The sequence below is a fragment of the Oncorhynchus gorbuscha genome, linkage group LG02 (genome assembly GCF_021184085.1).
Source record: "Oncorhynchus gorbuscha isolate QuinsamMale2020 ecotype Even-year linkage group LG02, OgorEven_v1.0, whole genome shotgun sequence".
NCBI lineage: Eukaryota > Metazoa > Chordata > Actinopteri > Salmoniformes > Salmonidae > Oncorhynchus > Oncorhynchus gorbuscha.
This window is the reverse complement of record NC_060174.1, coordinates 24,615,945-24,634,029: the sequence shown is the minus strand read 5'-3', so window position 1 is coordinate 24,634,029 and position 18,085 is coordinate 24,615,945. Positions and strand designations below refer to the sequence as shown.

The 18,085-nt window shown below is 43.9% G+C and overlaps 1 protein-coding gene across 4 annotated transcripts in view; it reads left to right on the top strand.

The window, feature by feature from the left end:
• LOC123999529 (NT-3 growth factor receptor-like) overlaps nucleotides 1-18,085 on the top strand; it is a 324,982-nt gene that overhangs the window by 142,192 nt on the left and 164,705 nt on the right. For all 4 annotated transcript variants that reach the window (XM_046305435.1, XM_046305427.1, XM_046305418.1 and 1 more), the window contains exon 4: nucleotides 10,977-11,045. In XM_046305435.1, the coding sequence (XP_046161391.1) occupies nucleotides 10,977-11,045 (69 nt within the window). The remainder of the gene's footprint in view (nucleotides 1-10,976; nucleotides 11,046-18,085) is intronic.

Sequence of the window (18,085 nt, the reverse complement as noted above, 5' to 3'; positions counted from 1 at the left end):
AAATTAAAAAACCCTGCTGAGCTCTATAAGGCATGTGAAGAACATGATCAAATGTCATAAGGAACGTATTGACTCTGAACCACAAGGCTTTGTCCGCTTAGCCTCTGACCTTCTCCTATGATTCATTTCTACATTTATCTTTCTCACTTTAAGTAACGACATGCCTGTTCCTATGTGTGTGAGGCTGCATGTCCTATTTGATGTCTGATTTGATTTATATATTTATTTGTTATTGCCTTCTCTCCACAAATCCAATTTTAGCTGACATTTCTCATGACTGGAACGAAGAATGACCTTTGAAAAGGACACTTCCATTCCTGCATGCGGACAGGTGGTGGTGTGTTGGTGTTGGGAGGCAGACCTGGTGAGGGGGAGGCAGGTCTTAGTAATGGGGGAGGTATTGTTGCATTTATCCATCTTCCATCTCCCTCCCTCACCTACCGAGGGGCATCCCATGCCCAGGCCTGCAAGGCACCTTGGGAAGGCTTTACAGAGGAAGTGTCCGCCCCTGACCTTCATTTTGTTCAGAGAATGAATTGCACTGGGGCTTTGACTGCTCTCTCCTTAATCTCTCTCATGATCAATGCTCTGATTCAATGAGCCTAACAAAATACACTGGCTGAGGAGCACCGGAACAGAGGGGGAGAAAAAGAGTTCCCATGTGCTATGGGTGCAATGCCTGGTTAAGAGGTAATGAAGGCTTCAAAAAGATGTAATAATTCTTCCCTCTTTATGTTAATAGGGTTCATAATCCACCCACCTCAACGGGCACCTTCACTCTTCCACCCCCCCTCCCCCGTCACACACAACTCACTCACCACTCTCCATGTATTGTAACACAGAACACACTCAGGCTCATTATACATAATTAAGCAGTAAGGCCCGAGGAGGTGTGGTATATCGACTACATATTACGGCAGAAGGCAGTTCTTGGCAACGACACAGCCAATAGCCTTGGTATACTGGCCATATATCACAAAACCCTGAGGTGCCTTATTGCTATTATATAGTGGTTACTAATTTAATTAGAGCAGTAAAAATAAATGTGTTTTCATACCCGCGGTATATACGGTCTGATATACCATGGCTGTCAAATAGTCAGCCTTCAGTGCTCGAACCATCCAGTTTATAATATTACATATACACTACAGACACGGGCACTTGCACGCAAGGACACACGTACTGTAGAGTGACAGTCTGGATGCCTTGCATTTAATATACCTACATGCTCCTATGGTCAATAGACATATCTATGCATGCTCACATGCTTATACATACTCATGCATGCCTACTATACACATGCAGAAGGTAGACTGTGTCTAAACAACATGTATTTTACTCTGGGCTCCTGCTTTTCCTCTTCCTCATCCCAGTAATTGATTCTGTCTGTGTGACAATCTGAAAGGGATTATTTGTGAGCTAAACTTCCCCAAGAGATAAGGATTCCTACAAATATTATGTTATTGTATTCCATTTTTAGACTAATGATGTGAATCTATTATTTTCCCCTCTGAAAGGCTGCTCACATCATAGTTCCATTCCCATGTGATACCATTATCGCTACAGTATATTACTGTTACCCAGATGGAAGGTGGCTGTTAGACTGGGGAGCATCATCTTTTGATGCTGCAAAGGGCAGGTCAACAACTGCAAAAACGTTTACTAATCACTACTAACACTCTGTTGTCTAGCAGCCAGATAAAAGCCTCTGTCAACAGGCCATTTTCATGAGCACACTTTCATACAGAAACGACAGAATATTTGAAGAGTTTATTTCCAAATGCTATATCCACACATTTTTCACATTTGTATTTTTTCATCAGAAATGATTGTTTTTGGGTACCTTCATGAGTGTGTAAAATATATTTGTTCTCAGATTTTTCATTCATATACTTTAATATATATATATATTAAGTACTGATTTAAATTATGTATCATTTGTACAGTTCTTTAAAAAACGGATTTGTTACATTTGACTGTGTAAAACCTAGCAGTATTACTTATTTCTCCGCGATTGGTGCGTATATATAGTGAGTATTCAAAACACCTTCCTGATATTGAGTTGCATCCCCCCTTTTGCCTTCAGAATAGCCTCAATTTGTTGGGGCATGGACTCTACAAGGTGTCAAAAGCATTCCAGAAGGATACTGGCCAAGTTGGCTCCAATCCTTCCCACACAATGTTGGCTGGATGGCCTTGGGTGGTGGACCATTGTTGATACACACTGGAAGTTGTTGAGGTTTAAAGCAGTGTAGCAGTTCTTGACAAAAACCTGTGTGCCTGGCACCTACTGCCATATACTGGGCTCCTGAGTGACACAGTGGTCTAAGACACTGCATCTCAGTGCAAGAGGTGTCACTGCAGTACCTGGTTCAAATTCAGGCTGCATCACATCTGTTCCATGATTGGGAGTCCCATAGAGTGGCGCGGGTTTGGCCGGGGTAGGCCATCATTGTAAATAAGAATTTGTTCTTAACTGACTTGCCTAGTTAAAAATAAAAAAGACACTTCCATTTTTTGGTCTTGCCCATTCACCCTCTGAATGGCACACATGCACAATCCATTGACCCAGCGTCACCATCAACCTGAAAGCCAGCACTCCCCGATGCTTAGTTTGATGGCTTCAGGATTCTGTAAGCATCGACGCTGGAGAAGAGAAGCAGTTATGGGGAGTAGAACATTTAATATGGAACAGACATCAAACAGGACAGAGACAGCTTCAGAACCGGGTATGCAAAGACAAACAAACATTAATCCAGGAGCCGGGAACAGAGCTTGGGAACAGACAGATATAGGGGAGGTAATGACACGGGTGATTGAGTCCAGGTGAGTGCAATAATCGCTGATGTGTGTGACGGGGGAAGGCAGGTGTGTGTAATGATGGTGGCAGGGGTGCGTAATGCTGGGGAGCTTGGCGCCTTCGAGCGCCAAGGAGCAGGCGTGACAGAAAGTTGGCATAGTCTCTAAAGTGAAGTCATGTTAGTCACACTTCCACCAAAATGTGCAGAAGGACTGGTGGACCAATGCATCAAACTTGGCCTTCGTTAGTTAGGATTAGGTTTAAAATCACATTTTAAGAAGAGCAATTGCGAAAATGGGCAGGGTTTAGCCATAATTACTTTGTTACTGTGTCAACAAGTAATGACCAGAGGGAATGTATTTTAGCAAAGGACATAAACTGGTGACTAATACTGTACTTTACTCAATGAGGTCACTCCTATAAAATTCTATGGTCACTCCCACTAAGGCCAACTTTGAATGGTTGATATTCTAGGCTTATATGTGCTGTGTATACAATAGCCTGGGGACAACGTTACACCAGTAAACACTTACCTTGATGAAAGCCCCCAAACATCAGGAAATTGAAATTGTTCCTCAGTAGACAACACACACACAACAAAAATGAGCCATTCCATGCGGTGCAGTGCCCAGTCAGGTCTTTGACACATTCCCCCACTGCCGTGCTGAAATATCAGCCACAAAATGTTGGCACCATTGTTACAGCTGGTCATCAAGCACTGGTCTCTAGCATGGGCACCAAAAATAAATACCTGCCCTCCAAATCATCTTGGCTGGGTGACACACACACAAAAACGCAAGCATTGCAGGTCCATCAACCCATTTAAATACACACCCTACAGTAACCTGTGGACCATGAGAGAACCTTCATAAATTAGCAGAATGTTAATAACCTATTTATTGACACTTTATGTAGCATCCTGTAATACTTACTTTAAAGTCAGATGGCTTTGGTCATTCATAACACATACATAAAGACTCTATATTGCATGACGCCATACTTACTTTAAAGTCAGACGGCTTTGGTCAATCATAACACATACATAAATGCTTTATATCAAATGATGCTGTACTTACTATGAGGTCATACACCTTTGTTCATTCATAACACATAAAGCCTGAATGATGTTTTAAATGTATTAACACTTAGGGAATTATCACTAACAGCTAAAACAAATAAACCCTAAAGACATGTTTAAACCATTCATTTCCTTTTATTTGTCATTTTTTAAACAATATAAATAGATGAAGTTTCAAAAAGTCCAGCAATGGAATTACATTGAACATGACACAGTGTTGTGAATAGTGTAGCTTGTCCCTGAGCTGGCAGACAAATGAACACACTGGCATTGCAATGTTCTACCAAGATGCATGACAGGGTTATAAATGCTTTGTGAAGCCTCAATTTAATAGGATTTATAAAGCCTTTATTAAGCTGTGCTTATGCCACCGTTTATATGGCACAGGTTTATGTCATATTTGACATAGTGGGTTATTTCACATTTGACATTGGTGGTTATGTCACAGTTATGCCACATTTATGAACCCTTTCTAAAGCATGACATTTGTTGCCTCCACAAGGCTATCAAACAAGCTAAGCGTCAGTATAGAGACAAAGTAGAGTTGCAATTCAACGGCTCAGACACGAGAGGTATGTGGCAGGGTCTACAGTCAATCATGGACTACAAAAAGAAAACCAGCCCCGTCGCGGACCACGATGTCTTGCTCCCAGACAAACTAAACAACTTCTTTGCTCGCTTTGAGGACAATACAGTGCCACCGACACGGCCTGCTACCAAAACCTGCGGACTCTCCTTCACTGCAGCCAACGTGAGTAAAACATTTAAACGTGTTATCCCTCGCAAGGCTGCTGGCCCAGACTGTATCCGTAGCCGGGTCCTCAGAGCATGCGCAGAACAGCTGGCTGGTGTGTTTATGGACATATTCAATCAATCTTATCCCAGTCTGCTGCTCCCACATGCTTCAAGAGGGACACCATTGTTCCTGTTCCCAAGAAAGCTAAGGTAACTGAGCTAAATTACTATCTCCCCGTAGCACTCATTTCCGTCATCATGAAGTGCTTTGAGAGACTAGTCAAGAACCATATCACCTCCACCCTACCTGACACCCTAGACCCACTCCAATTTGCTTACCGCCCCAATAGGTCCACAGACGACACAATCGCAATCACACTGCACACTGCCCTAACCTATCTGGACAAGAGGAATACCGATGTAAGAATGCTGTTCATCGACTACCGCTCAGCATTTAACACCATAGTACCCTCCAAACTCGTCATTAAGCTCGAGACCCTGGGTCTCGACCCCGCCCTGTGCAACAGGGTACTGGACTTCCTGACGGGCCGCACCCAGGTGGTGAGGGTAGGAAACAACATCTCCACCCCGCTGATCCTCATCACTGGGGCCCCACATGGATGCGTTCTCAGCCCTCTCCTGTACACTCTGTTCACCCATGACTGTGTGGCCATGCACGCCCCCAACTCAATCATCAAGTTTGCAGACGACACTACAGTGGTAGGCTTGATTACCAACAATGACGAGACAGCCTAGAGGCAGGTGGTGAGGGCCATCGGAATGTTGTGTCAGGTAAATAACCTCACACTCAATGTCAACAAAACAAAGGAGATTATCATGGACTTCAGGAAACCGCAGAGGGAGCAGCCCCCTATCCACATCGACGGGACAGTAGTGGAGAAGGTGGAAAATTTTATGTTCCTCGGCATACACATCAAGCACTCACAAACTTCTACAGATGCACAATCGAGAGCATCCTGTTGGGCTGTATCACCGGCTGGTACGGCAACTACTCCATCCACAACCGTAAGGCTCTCCAGAGGGTAGTGAGATCTGCACAACGCATCACCGGGGGCAAACTACCTGCCTGTCACAAACCTTGCCGAAGATGGTGCCTTTTCCTGTTCGGGCGGTGCTCGGCGGTCGTCGTCGCCGGCCTATTAGCTACCATCGATTCCCTTTCCGTTTGTTTTGGGTTATTGGGTAATTGGGTACACCTGTTTTGTATTAGGGTTTGTTTGTAGGGTATTTAAGGGCACTAGGCCCGCTGGGTATTTGTGCGGGCGTGTTTGTGTTACTCTGTGTTGAATGGTGTGAGTTATTCGTTCATTTATTCTCCGGACTATTTTGTCCTGTTGTTTGGACTGGCAACTTATATACGCCCTGTGTGTTGGCGTGACTGTTGTGTTGCGCTGGGGAATAAATTTGAAAGAAAGACTGAACCCTGCTCTCTGCGCCTGATACCACCCACCACTCCTAGTTGATCGTAACACTGCCCTCCAGGACACCTACACCACCCGATGTCACAGGAAGGCCAAAAAGATTGTCAAGGACAACAACCACCCTAGCCACTGCCTGTTCACCCTGCTATCATCCAGAAGGTGAGGTCAGTACAGGTGCATCAAAGCGGGAACCGAGATTCTGAAAAAACGCTTCTCAAGGCCATCAGACTGTTAAACAGCCATCACTAATATTGAGTGGCTGTTGCCAACATACTGACTCATCTCTAGCCACCTTAGTAATTACAATTTGGATGTAATAAATGTATCACTTGCCACTTTAAACAATGCCACTTAATATAATGTTTACATACCCTACATTACTCATCTCATATGTATAAACAGTACTCTATACCATCTACTGCATCTTGCCTATGCCGTTCGGCCATCGCTCTTCCATATATTTTTACGTACATATTCTTTTTCATTCCTTTACACTTGTGTGTATAAGGTAGTTGTTGTGAAATTGTTAGATTACATGTTAGATATTACTGCATGGTCGGAACTAGAAGCACAAGCATTTCGCTACACTCACATTAACATCTGCTAACCATGTGTATGTGACAAATAAAATTGGATTTGATTTGTTTATAGATGATTTGTTTATGAAGCCTTTATAAGCTGCATGTCATTTCTTTAAACAATAAAAGCAAATTTGTAAAAATATCTGACATCGGATACATAGCGTTTTGGAATGGAACTCTTGATTTGGATCTAATTCCAGTGTCTATAATTGTCCTTCTCAGTGCAGTCTGTAGAATTCCCATTTCTCATTAGTGTTTCGCCATCCTCAGGGGGACGGTGAGGTTTGACAGACAGACAGAGGGACAGACAGACATAATATTTTTGCTGGCTGGGCTGGCTCTGGCTGCATGTTCTTTTCTTACCACTGGTCTCTTAATACAGGGTTTCCCAAACTCGGTCCTGGGGCCTGCCCTGGGTCCATGTTTTGGTTTTTGCCCTAGCCCTGCACAGCTTATTCAAACAACCAACTCATCATCAAGCTTTGATTATTTAAATCAGCTGTGTAGTGTTAGGGGGGGGGGGCGAAACAGGCACCCAGGGCAGGTCCCAGGACCGAGTTTGGGAAACCCTATCCTAATACACAGTGTCCAGATGAACTCCTCCTTTGTGTGCCAAGAATAATAACATGTAGGAAAAAAACACTCGGCCCCTACTGGTCCCTGTGGATGCAGCTTTAATAATCTCATTTTCCATTTAATGAGGTGATTAGAATGCCAGGGGCCAGGGGTGCACAGGAATGTGTTATGGAGGAAGCTAACAACATCCTGAGTCCTCCTGGCGTCTTGGTGCTGCAGTCCTCCTGACTCCTGCAGCTTGGGGATTAGTTACAGTTGTCTCTGGAGACTTGGCTCGATGCGGCTCCTGTAATACCAGGTCAGATGCCCTGGTGGTCCCAGGTCCTCCCTCTACTAAAGAAGACAGTACACCACACAGCGCCGTGGATTTGGGGAGAGAAGGCAATAACAAATAAATATATAAATCAAATCAGACCGTGCCACAAATCTTTTGCTTTGCCATGGAAACAGGCATGTGCAGCAGCATAGCAGTGTTTAGTAGTATTAGCGTATCGTGATCCCTATTCACCCAACCACCAGCTGAAGGACTAGCCAAGGAGGCACATTAAGCAGCATAGGCATGTCTCTCTGAAATGTAAGGAAAGATTGTGTGCTATTCTGATTGTAGTATTTTGATGCAATTAACCTGGACAGACCTTTTTTCCTGTTAGACCAAACCATAAAGCACATAAAAAACATAGGCTACACATGGATCAAGTATTCCATAACATATCTAATAATGGTATTGAATGGTATTAACGGAAAGATTTCCCATATCTTAACCTGAAATTGACCCCCTTCTCCTAAAAGGGTGCTCTCATTCAGTATCCCTCAATGATTGAGGTAAATAGAAAATGGTACAGACTCTGTCTACCGCAACCCAGTGATATTAAATCCTTGAAATGGAGTGAATGAGTACCCACTGCAGGGAGAAGGTGTGTGTGTGTGATGGGGATTGGGCTGTAGTGTGGGGCACAGGCAGCCAGCCCTCAGCTGGGTAATTTGACTCTCCGTATCCTCTAGCTGAATTAGTCACAGTGGCTGCTGAAGAGCCTCCTGTGCCTGACCAATTGAGGCCGGCTTCTTTCCCGTAATGACGGATACTGAGCTTATTCTACCTACCGCCAGGTCCCAGATAGGGTTGGATTTAGTGTGAAGTGGGATGATTTCATCTCTATTTGTGAAACTAGCCTGAACTGCCTATGCTGCTATATATCTCACTGTCTATGGTGCTGAAGTAAGAGCATATTAGGGCTGTGTATGACAATGGCAGCTGTCCATGGTCCTGTAGTAGAGAGGAGCAGGTAAGGAGTATGCACTGTATATTATACAGCAATATGGACTATGGACAGCACTGATAGATACTCCTGTACCCATAGTTCTGTATACTGAGGGAAGGTCAGCGTTGTCTCAGAGGTCTTGCACTGTCAATGAATGGTCCTATAAAGAGAGACTACTGAGAGGTGTATGTGTTGTAGTCCCTCACTGTCCATGGTGCTGCAGAGCAGAGCAGCAGAGGGGTCAGGTCAGTGACAGACAGGCAGCTAGGCAGCAGTCCCCCGGTCCCCAGGGCCAGACAAGTGGTAAGAATGCAGTGGAATGCATTGATTATCTGTCAGCCAGGTCTGCTAGGATCTAACCAGGGCATTGTTAGGGTATTAAGTATATGAAGTATTCAATGAATATTGATAATGAGGGGCTGTTCGTTATGCTCCACTGTTAGTGATTCAGCCCCTGGTGCTCACTGTCTCTTCACAGAGAAGGGTTCGAGTGGGCTTGGGTGAATGATCCCTAGTGGGCTTCCCACTGTGTTAGTTTGATGGTGCAATATTTTCACATCATTGCGTTGTGCTTGAGCATAGCCTCGTATGTCAGGCTGTAGCATATCATTTTTCACTTCTGTAAGTTCACACATTTTTGAATTGTAAGTCGCTGTGGATAAGAGCATCTGTTAAATGACAATTTTTTAAAAATAAATACATGGTTATCAGCTGAAGCTCCCTCTGCAGAATACAAACAGATCCTTTGGTGGGCCACTCACTCTCCCTCTGCAGAATACAAACAGATACTTTGGTGGGCCACTCACTCTCCCTCTGCAGAATACAAACAGATCCTTTGGTGGGCCACTCACTCTCCCTCTGCAGAATACAAACAGATCCTTTGGTGGGCCACTCACTCTCCCTCTGCAGAATACAAACAGATCCTTTGGTGGGCCACTCACTCTCCCTCTTCAGAATACAAACAGATCCTTTGGTGGGCCACTCACTCTCCCTCTTCAGAATACAAACAGATCATTTGGTGGGCCACTCACTCTCCCTCTGCAGAATACAAACAGATCCTTTGGTGGGCCACTCACTCTCCCTCTGCAGAATACAAACAGATCATTTGGTGGGCCACTCCCTCGCCCTTTCCCTCTGCAGAATACAAACAGATCATCTGGTGGGCCACTCACTCTCCCTCTGCAGAATACAAACAGATCCCTTTGTGGGACACTCCCTCTCCCTCTGCAGAATACAAACAGATCCCGTTGTGGGACACTCCCTCTCCCTCTGCAGAATACAAACAGATCCCTTTGTGGGACACTCACTCTCCCTCTGCAGAATACAAACAGATCCCTTTGTGGGACACTCCCTCTCCCTCTGCAGAATACAAACAGATCCCTTTGTGGGACACTCCCTCTCCCTCTGCAGAATACAAACAGATCCCTTTGTGGGACACATTCTCCCTCTGCAGAATACAAACATATCCCTTTGTGGGACACTCCCTCTCCCTCTACAGAATACAAACAGATACCTTTGTGGGACACTCCCTCTCCCTCTGCAGAATACAAACAGATCCCTTTGTGGGACACTCCCTCTCCCTCTGCAGAATACAAACAGATCCCTTTGTGGGACACACTCTCCCTCTGCAGAATACAAACATATCCCTTTGTGGGACACTCCCTCTCCCTCTGCAGAATACAAACAGATCCCTTTGTGGGACACTCACTCTCCCTCTGCAGAATACAAACAGATCACTTTGTGGGACACTCACTCTCCCTCTGCAGAATACAAACAGATCCCTTTGTGGGACACTCCCTCTCCCTCTACAGAATACAAACAGATCCCTTGGTGGGACACTCCCTCTCCCTCTGCAGAATACAAACAGATCCCTTTGTGGGACACTCCCTCTCCCTCTACAGAATACCAACAGATCCCTTTGTGGGACACTCCCTCTCCCTCTGCAGAATACAAACAGATCCCTTTGTGGGACACTCCCTCTCCCTCTGCAGAATACAAACAGATCCCTTTGTGGGACACTCCCTCTCCCTCTGCAGAATACAAACAGATCCCTTTGTGGGACACTCCCTCTCCCTCTACAGAATACCAACAGATCCCTTTGTGGGACACTCCCTCTCCCTCTGCAGAATACAAACAGATCCCTTTGTGGGACACTCCCTCTCCCTCTACAGAATACTTCCATTTCAGGGTTTACCATCTTGGAGCGGTGCTCTGGTGATTACATGCCTTATCTGCTTTTCAGCCACCTTCTTTGTATTGGATTTGAAGGCCTCAGGTCCTCGCTGTCTCTATTTAATTTGTTGTCTTGAAAATGACCAAGTCTGTCTTTATTGGATTGTCAGGGCTACTCCGTTCCCTCCAGCACCACTTATTCCCTGATGATTTTTCACTTTGTTTTATTTGTGCTTTGTCTTTTCTCAGATACTGTTTTCTTCATCAGCCTCGACCACACAGTCCAGCACTAACACATTTATCATGTGTTTTCTCTCTCCCTCTCTTCTACAGAAACTTATCGAAGAACCCTCTGACCACATTATCATGGCAACTCTTCCAGAATCTGCAACTCTTCGAGCTGTAAGTTTGTATACAATTATCATCTTGTTTTATGGACTTGTGCACCTATAATAAAAACCTGATATATATAAGTGTGCAACCTACCTTCATTGTTTCCAAATGGATTCCCATCTACCTCCATTAGAAGCCAAACAACAATTAACCTGAATAAAAACATTGGAAGAGACAAACAACCCTATAGTCCCTGCATCATTGATGTTGATTTAATGGATGTGACATAAAAGTGTGCAACTTGGAGAGGTTCAGGCTGGGTGATCCTCTAGCCCAGAGTGTCTTGTTTGTCCAAAAACATACCAGCAATCAGTGTGTTTATGACCAGAATCTTATAGTTGTTTGGGATACTTTCCTCCCTCCCAGTAGAAGACATAAAATGTCATCTAGGGTTGAGATGGCCATCATAGAGTTATAACACATGGGCATCCCCTCCATTCCCTCCATCCTCTCCAGCCCAGGAATCAGAGTGCTTCCCCGAAATAAGAGAGCCTCAGCCAGGCCCTGACGCAGAGCAGAGAGCAGGCTTTATCATGGCTCAACCCAGCTCAGCGTGGGAAACAAAGGGACAGCAGCTGTATGGTTGTGGTTTAAATGTGGTATTTTATGTTATGGAAGCAGGACAGCTCTTCTGAGGAGGCCCATCATCTTTTCAGGGTTGCTTGTCTAATAGTTAAAAAATACATACTTGGAAATGTTATACCAGAGTAAGAATAGCATGGAGAGCAGAGCAGCAGTTGATGAAAGAGTTTTACTAAAGCAGGTGTAAGATAAGAGGGTATGGAAAGTGTTAAGTGAAGAAGATACAAACAAGTGGCTGTTTTTAAAACACAGATTAATTATAGACTCTAGAGATGTTCATTTTCATGTGCGCTTATTGATATGGATATTCCTTTTGATACCATTATCATTGTCATTCATAGCCATTTTAGCTGTATGTGTCGTCTGAAGAGTATGGACTTTTAGAAGGATAAAGCACAAATATTTCAGACTCTTTCAGGGTCTGCTTAAAGTATTTAATCTGTAATTACTAAAACTGTTCAACAAAGGCTCAGTGATAAGCACTCGACAGCACACCTTGAACAAAGAGAATAATCTCATGAAAAGAAGATGAAACTGGTTATAAATGAGTGCCATTTCCGTGCGACCAATTGGGAACAAAGACATTGATTCATTTTTTTTTATGTGGCGTAGAGCCTAACAAAAGACTAACAAAACATAATTCAATGGATAAGAAAAACAGAGTTTATCTCCCTTTTTCTTAAATGATTTACTCTCCCATCCCCTGTGGAATGTCAGCACAATGACAAATACACCAAACACAGAAGGGCTGAGTCATGCAGATGTGCTTCTGGTCCTGTGTCTGAAATTGCACCCTATGGGCCCTGGTCAGAAGTAGTGTGTACTATATAGGGTATAGGTTGCCATTTTGGACATACCCTGTGTCTGTCTTTAATGGTGAGTGTTGGTCTGTTGGTCCTCATAGTGCCATGCTCTCTCCTGGGACCACATCTGTTGATTAAAACTAGACAGGCAGAGTGATGGCTTTTCGTTCCAGATCAGAGTGCATCAGAGTCATGCCTGTCAGTTTGAAATGGAGGTTGCTGCTTTTGTGGATGTGTTACAACTGAAGCTTTTAGGCACTGAGCAGTCAGACCCCTATTCAATGGTTATAAGATAACAAGTGATTGTTTGTATTATTTAAATGGAAGTAAGGGGTTTCAGGATAGCGCATGGGTCCCATGATACATTTGGCACATACATGTGCTGGGAGATATTCACATAAGATGCAGTAATTTGTTGTAATCAATGCTGCAGAAGGCATACAGTTGCTTAATCTTCTCGAAGGCAAAAATGGCCTAATTGTTTTGCCATTGTAAAATAGTTGTTGTTACAGACCTCAGACACATTGGTGCCATACTTGCACACAATGTGCCTCAACCAATTACAATTGTATATTTGCTTGCGTGTGATAGAACGCTACATTGTAGCTGATCTCCTTCATCCACTCCAACAAATTTGCATTATTTAAATCAAGCTTTGAGGTCCAGTAGTGAAGAGGGCCTTGAACCCACTTTTACTGTGCCCTGAAGATTCACAGTTAACCAGTTTAGTGGTGTATGCCACCTGGTAGTGATTGTAATGGAGGTACATGACAGCAATTTGACAAGACCACCATCTTTTTTTCACCTTTATTTAACCAGGTAGACCAGTTGAGAACACCTTTATTTAACCAGGTAGGCCAGTTGAGAACACCTTTATTTAACCAGGTAGGCCAGTTGAGAACACCTTTATTTAACCAGGTAGGCCAGTTGAGAACAAGTTCTCATTTACAACTGCGACCTGGCCAAGATAAAGCAAAGCAGTGTGACACAAACAACAACACAGAGTTACACATGGGATAAACAAACATACAGTCAATAACACAATATAAAAGTATATATACAGTTTCTGCAAATGTAGTAAGATTAGGGAGGTAAGGCAATAAATAGGCCATAGTAGTGAAATAATTACAATTTAGCAATTAAACACTGGTGATAGATGTGCAGAAGATTAACGTCCAAGCAGAGATACTGGGGTGCAAAGGAGCAAAAAATAAATAACAGTACAGGGATGAGGTAGTTGGGTGGGCTATTTACAGATGGGCTGTGTACAGGTGCAATGATCTGTATGCTGCCCTGACAGCTGATGCTTAAAGTTAGCGAGGGAGAGATAAGACTCCAGCTTCAGTGATTTTTGCAATTTCTTCCAGTCATTGGCAGCAGAGAACTGTAAGAAAAGGCGGCCAAAGGAGGAGTTGGCTTTGGGGATGACCAGTGAAATATACCTGCTGGAGCGCATGCTATGGGTGGGTGCTGCCATGGTGACCAGTTATATGAGATAAGGCGGGACTTTACCTAGCAAAGACTTATAGATGACCTGGAGCCAGTGGGGTTTGGCGACGATTATGAAGTGAGGGCCAGCCAACGAGAGCATACAGGTTGCAGTGATGGGTGGTATATGGGGCTTTGGTGACAAAACGGATGGCACTGTGATAGACTACATCAAATTTGCTGAGTAGAGTGTGGAAGGATGCTTTGTTACGAAATAGGAAGCCGATTCTAGATTTAATTTTGTATTGGAGATGCTGAATGTGAGTTTGGAAGGAGAGTTTACAGTCTAACCAGACACCTAGGTATTTGTAGTTGTCCACATATTCTAAGTCAGAACCGTCTGTCCAGAGTAGTGATGCTAGACGGGCGGGTGCAGGCAGCGATCAGTTGAAGAGCATGCATTTCGTTTTACTTGCATTTAAGAGCAGCTGGAGGTATGTTAACCTCTACTGACACCCCATCCCGTGAACGGGACCGTTGTCATCATCGGACACTAATTAGCATAACGCAACGGACATAAATCTTCCTAGAAAATCTTCCTATTCATGAAAATCACAAGTGAAATATATTGGAACACAGCTTAGCATTTTGTTAATCACCCTGTCATCTCATATGTTCAAAATATGCTTTACAGCCAAAGCTAGACAAGCATTTGTGTAAGTTTATCGATAGCCTAGCATAGCATTATGCCTTGCTAGCAGCAGGCAACCTTGTCACGAAAATCAGAAACGCAATCACATTAAATTTACCTTTGATGAACTTCAGATGTTTTCACTCATGAGACTCCCAGGTAGAGAGCCAAAGTTCATTTTTTCCCAAAATATTATTTTTGTAGGTGAAATAGCTCAGTTTGTTCCTAATGTTTGGCTGAGAAATCGACAGGAAATTGTGGTCACGACAACACCAAAAAATATTCCAAATTACCTCCATAATATCGACAGAAACATGGCAAATGTTGTTTAGAATCAATCCTCAAGGTGTTTTTCAAATATCTATTCGATAATATATCCATCGGGACAATTGGTTTCTCAGTAGAAGCGATTGGAATAATGGCTACGTCTGTACTTTACGCGAGATTTTCTCCGGGAGCACCATGTGACCACTTGCGCAATGTAGCCCCCTACGGGTATTCTTCAACATAAATGCGTAAAACTACATCACAATGCTGTAGACACCTTGGGAAATACGTAGAAAGCTGGTTCATAGCACATTCACAGCTCAATGGGGATTCATTGGCATGCAGCGCTTTCAAAATATGGGGCACTTCCAGATTGGATTTTTCTCTGGCTTTCGCCTGCAACATCAGTTGTGTTATACTCACAGACAATATCTTTACAGTTTTGGAAACGTTAGTGTTTTCCATCCAAAGCTGTCAATTATATGCATATTCTAGCATCTTCTCCTGACAAAATATCCCGTTTAAAACAGGAACGTTTTTTTTCCAAAAATGAAAATACTGCCCCTAGAATCGCAACAGGTTAACACAGTGTCCAAAGAAGGGCCAGAAGTATACAGAATGGTGTAGTTTGCGTAGAGGTGGATCAAAGAATCACCAGCAGCAAGAGCGACATCATTGATGTATACAGAGAAAAGAGTCGGCCGGAGAATTCAACCCTGTGGCACCCCCATAGAGACTGCCAGAGGTCCGGACAACAGGCCCTCCAATTTGACACACTGAACTCTACCTGAGAAGTAGTTGGTGAACAAGTCGAAGAAGTCATTTGAGAAACCAAGGCTGTTGAGTCTGCCGATAAGAATGCGGTGACTGACAGAGTCGAAAGCTTTGGCCAGGTCGATGAAGATGGCTGCACAGTATTGTCTTTTTTTCGATGGCAGTTATGATATCGTTTAGGACCTTGAGCGTGGCTGAGGTGCACACATGACCGGCTCGGAAACCAGGTTGTATAGCGGAGAAGGTACAGTGGGATTCGAAATGGTCGGTGATCTGTTTGTTAACTTGGCTTTTGAAGACTTTAGAAAGGCAGGGCAGGATGGATATAGGTCTGTATCAGTTTGGGTCTAGAGTGTCTCCACCTTTGAAGAGGGGGTTGACCGTGGCAGCTTTCCAATATTTCGGGATCTCAGACGATACAAAATAGTAGTTGAACAGTCTAGTAATAGGGGTTGCAACAATTGCTGTGGAAAGAGAAGGTCCAGATTTCTAGCTCAGCTGATTTGTAAGGGTCCAGATTTTTCTGCTCTTTCAGAACATCACCTATCTGGATTTGGGTGATAGAGAAATGGGGGATTCTTGGGCAAGTTGCTGTGGGGGGTGCAGAGCTGTTGACCAGGAGGAGGAGTAGCCAGGTGGAAAGCACGGCCAGCCGTAGAAAAATGCTTATTGAAATTCTCGAAATTCTCAAGTTGATTGGTTCACGAAAGTCAGAAAAGCAATAAATTAAATCGCTTACCTTTGATGATCTTCGGATACTTGCACTCCCAGTTACACAATAAATGTTCCTTTTGTTCCATAAAGATTATTTTTATATCCAAAATACCTCCATTTGTTTGGCGCGTTATGTTCAGAAATCCACAGGCTCGAGCTGTCACGACATCGCAGACGAAAATTCCAAATAGAATCCGTAATGTTCACAGAAACATGTAAAATGTTTTTTATAATCAATCCTCTGTTTGTTTTTTCAATATATAATCGATAATATATCAACCGGGACTATAGCTTCGTCAATGGGAGAGAGAGACACAATGGCTGCTCCAAACTGTTGCACAAGCAAAACTCTGGGGACACCCAGCTATACACTGACGCGATGTGATCTTTCCCGCTCATTTTTCAAAATAAAAGCCTGAAACTATGTCTAAAGACTGTTCACAACATGGGGAAGACATAGGAAAAGGAATCTGGTTGATATCCCTTTAAATGGAGGGAAGGCATTCAATGGAACATGGAGCTTTCAAAATAGAGGCCACTTCCATATCCCAGTTTAGGTCAACTAACAGTACAAACTCTGAAAATAAATGGGGGGCAAATAATTAACATATGGTGTCCAGGGCACCGTTGGGGGCTGAGGGTGGTCTATAACAAGCGGAAACAGTGAGAGACATATTTTTGAATTTTAAAAGTAGAAGCTGGAGCTGTTTGTGCACAAACCTGGATAGCATGACAGAACTCTGCAGGCTATCTCTGCAGTAGATGGCAATTCCACCCCTTTTGGCAGTTCTATCTTGGCGGAAAATGTTGTAGTTGGGGATGGACATTTCTGCATTTTTGGTGGACTTCCTAAGCCAGGATTCAGACACGGCTAGGACATCGGGGTTGGCGGAGTATGCTAAAGCAGTGAATAAAATAAATTTAGGGAGGAGGCTTCTGATGTCAACATGCATGAAACCAAGGCTTTTATGGTTACAGAAGTCAAATGATAGCACCTGGGGAATAGGAGTGGAACTTGGTGCTACAGGGCCTGGGTTAACCTCTACATCACCAGAGGAGCAGAGGAGGAGTAGGATAAGGGTACGGCTAAAGGCTATAAGAACTGGTCGTCTAGTGCGTTGGGGACAGAGAATAAAAGAAGCAGATTTCTGGGTGTTGTAGAATGGATTCAAGGCATAATGTACAGACAAGGGTATGGTAGCATCTGAGTACTGTGGAGGTAAACCTAGGCGTTGAGTGACGATGTGAGAGGTTTTGTCTCTGGAGGCACCAGTTAAGCCAGGTGAGGTCTCCGCGTGTCTGTGGGTTGGGCCAAAAGAGCTATCTAAGGCATTTTGAGCGGGACTGAGGGTTCAACAGTGAAATAAAATAATAAGAACTAGCCTTGGCTGCAGTAGACAAGGCATATTGACATTAGAGAGAGGCATAAAGCGATCACAGGTGTTAATCAGGAGCGCAAAGACAACAACGGTAATTGACAATGAATGGGCAGAGCAGGTCAGTTAGGTACATACAGGACCTCAGTTTGAGGCTGGGGCCGACAGGTAAACAAAATGAGGTACCGTGTTATTGAAACAGTCCAGGGGATATCAGCTGTGTAGCCGAGTGATCATAGGGTCACAAGAGCAGCAATAGGTGAGTCAGGGTGCCGTTCGGTAGTCACTACTACTCTAGGCGAGCAGGGGACACAGCGTTCAGAAAAGCTAGCGGGCCAGGGCTAGTAGATGGTTCTTCGGCGACATCGATCACGTCGGCAGTCCAGTCGTGATCGATCGGCGGGGCTCCGTGTT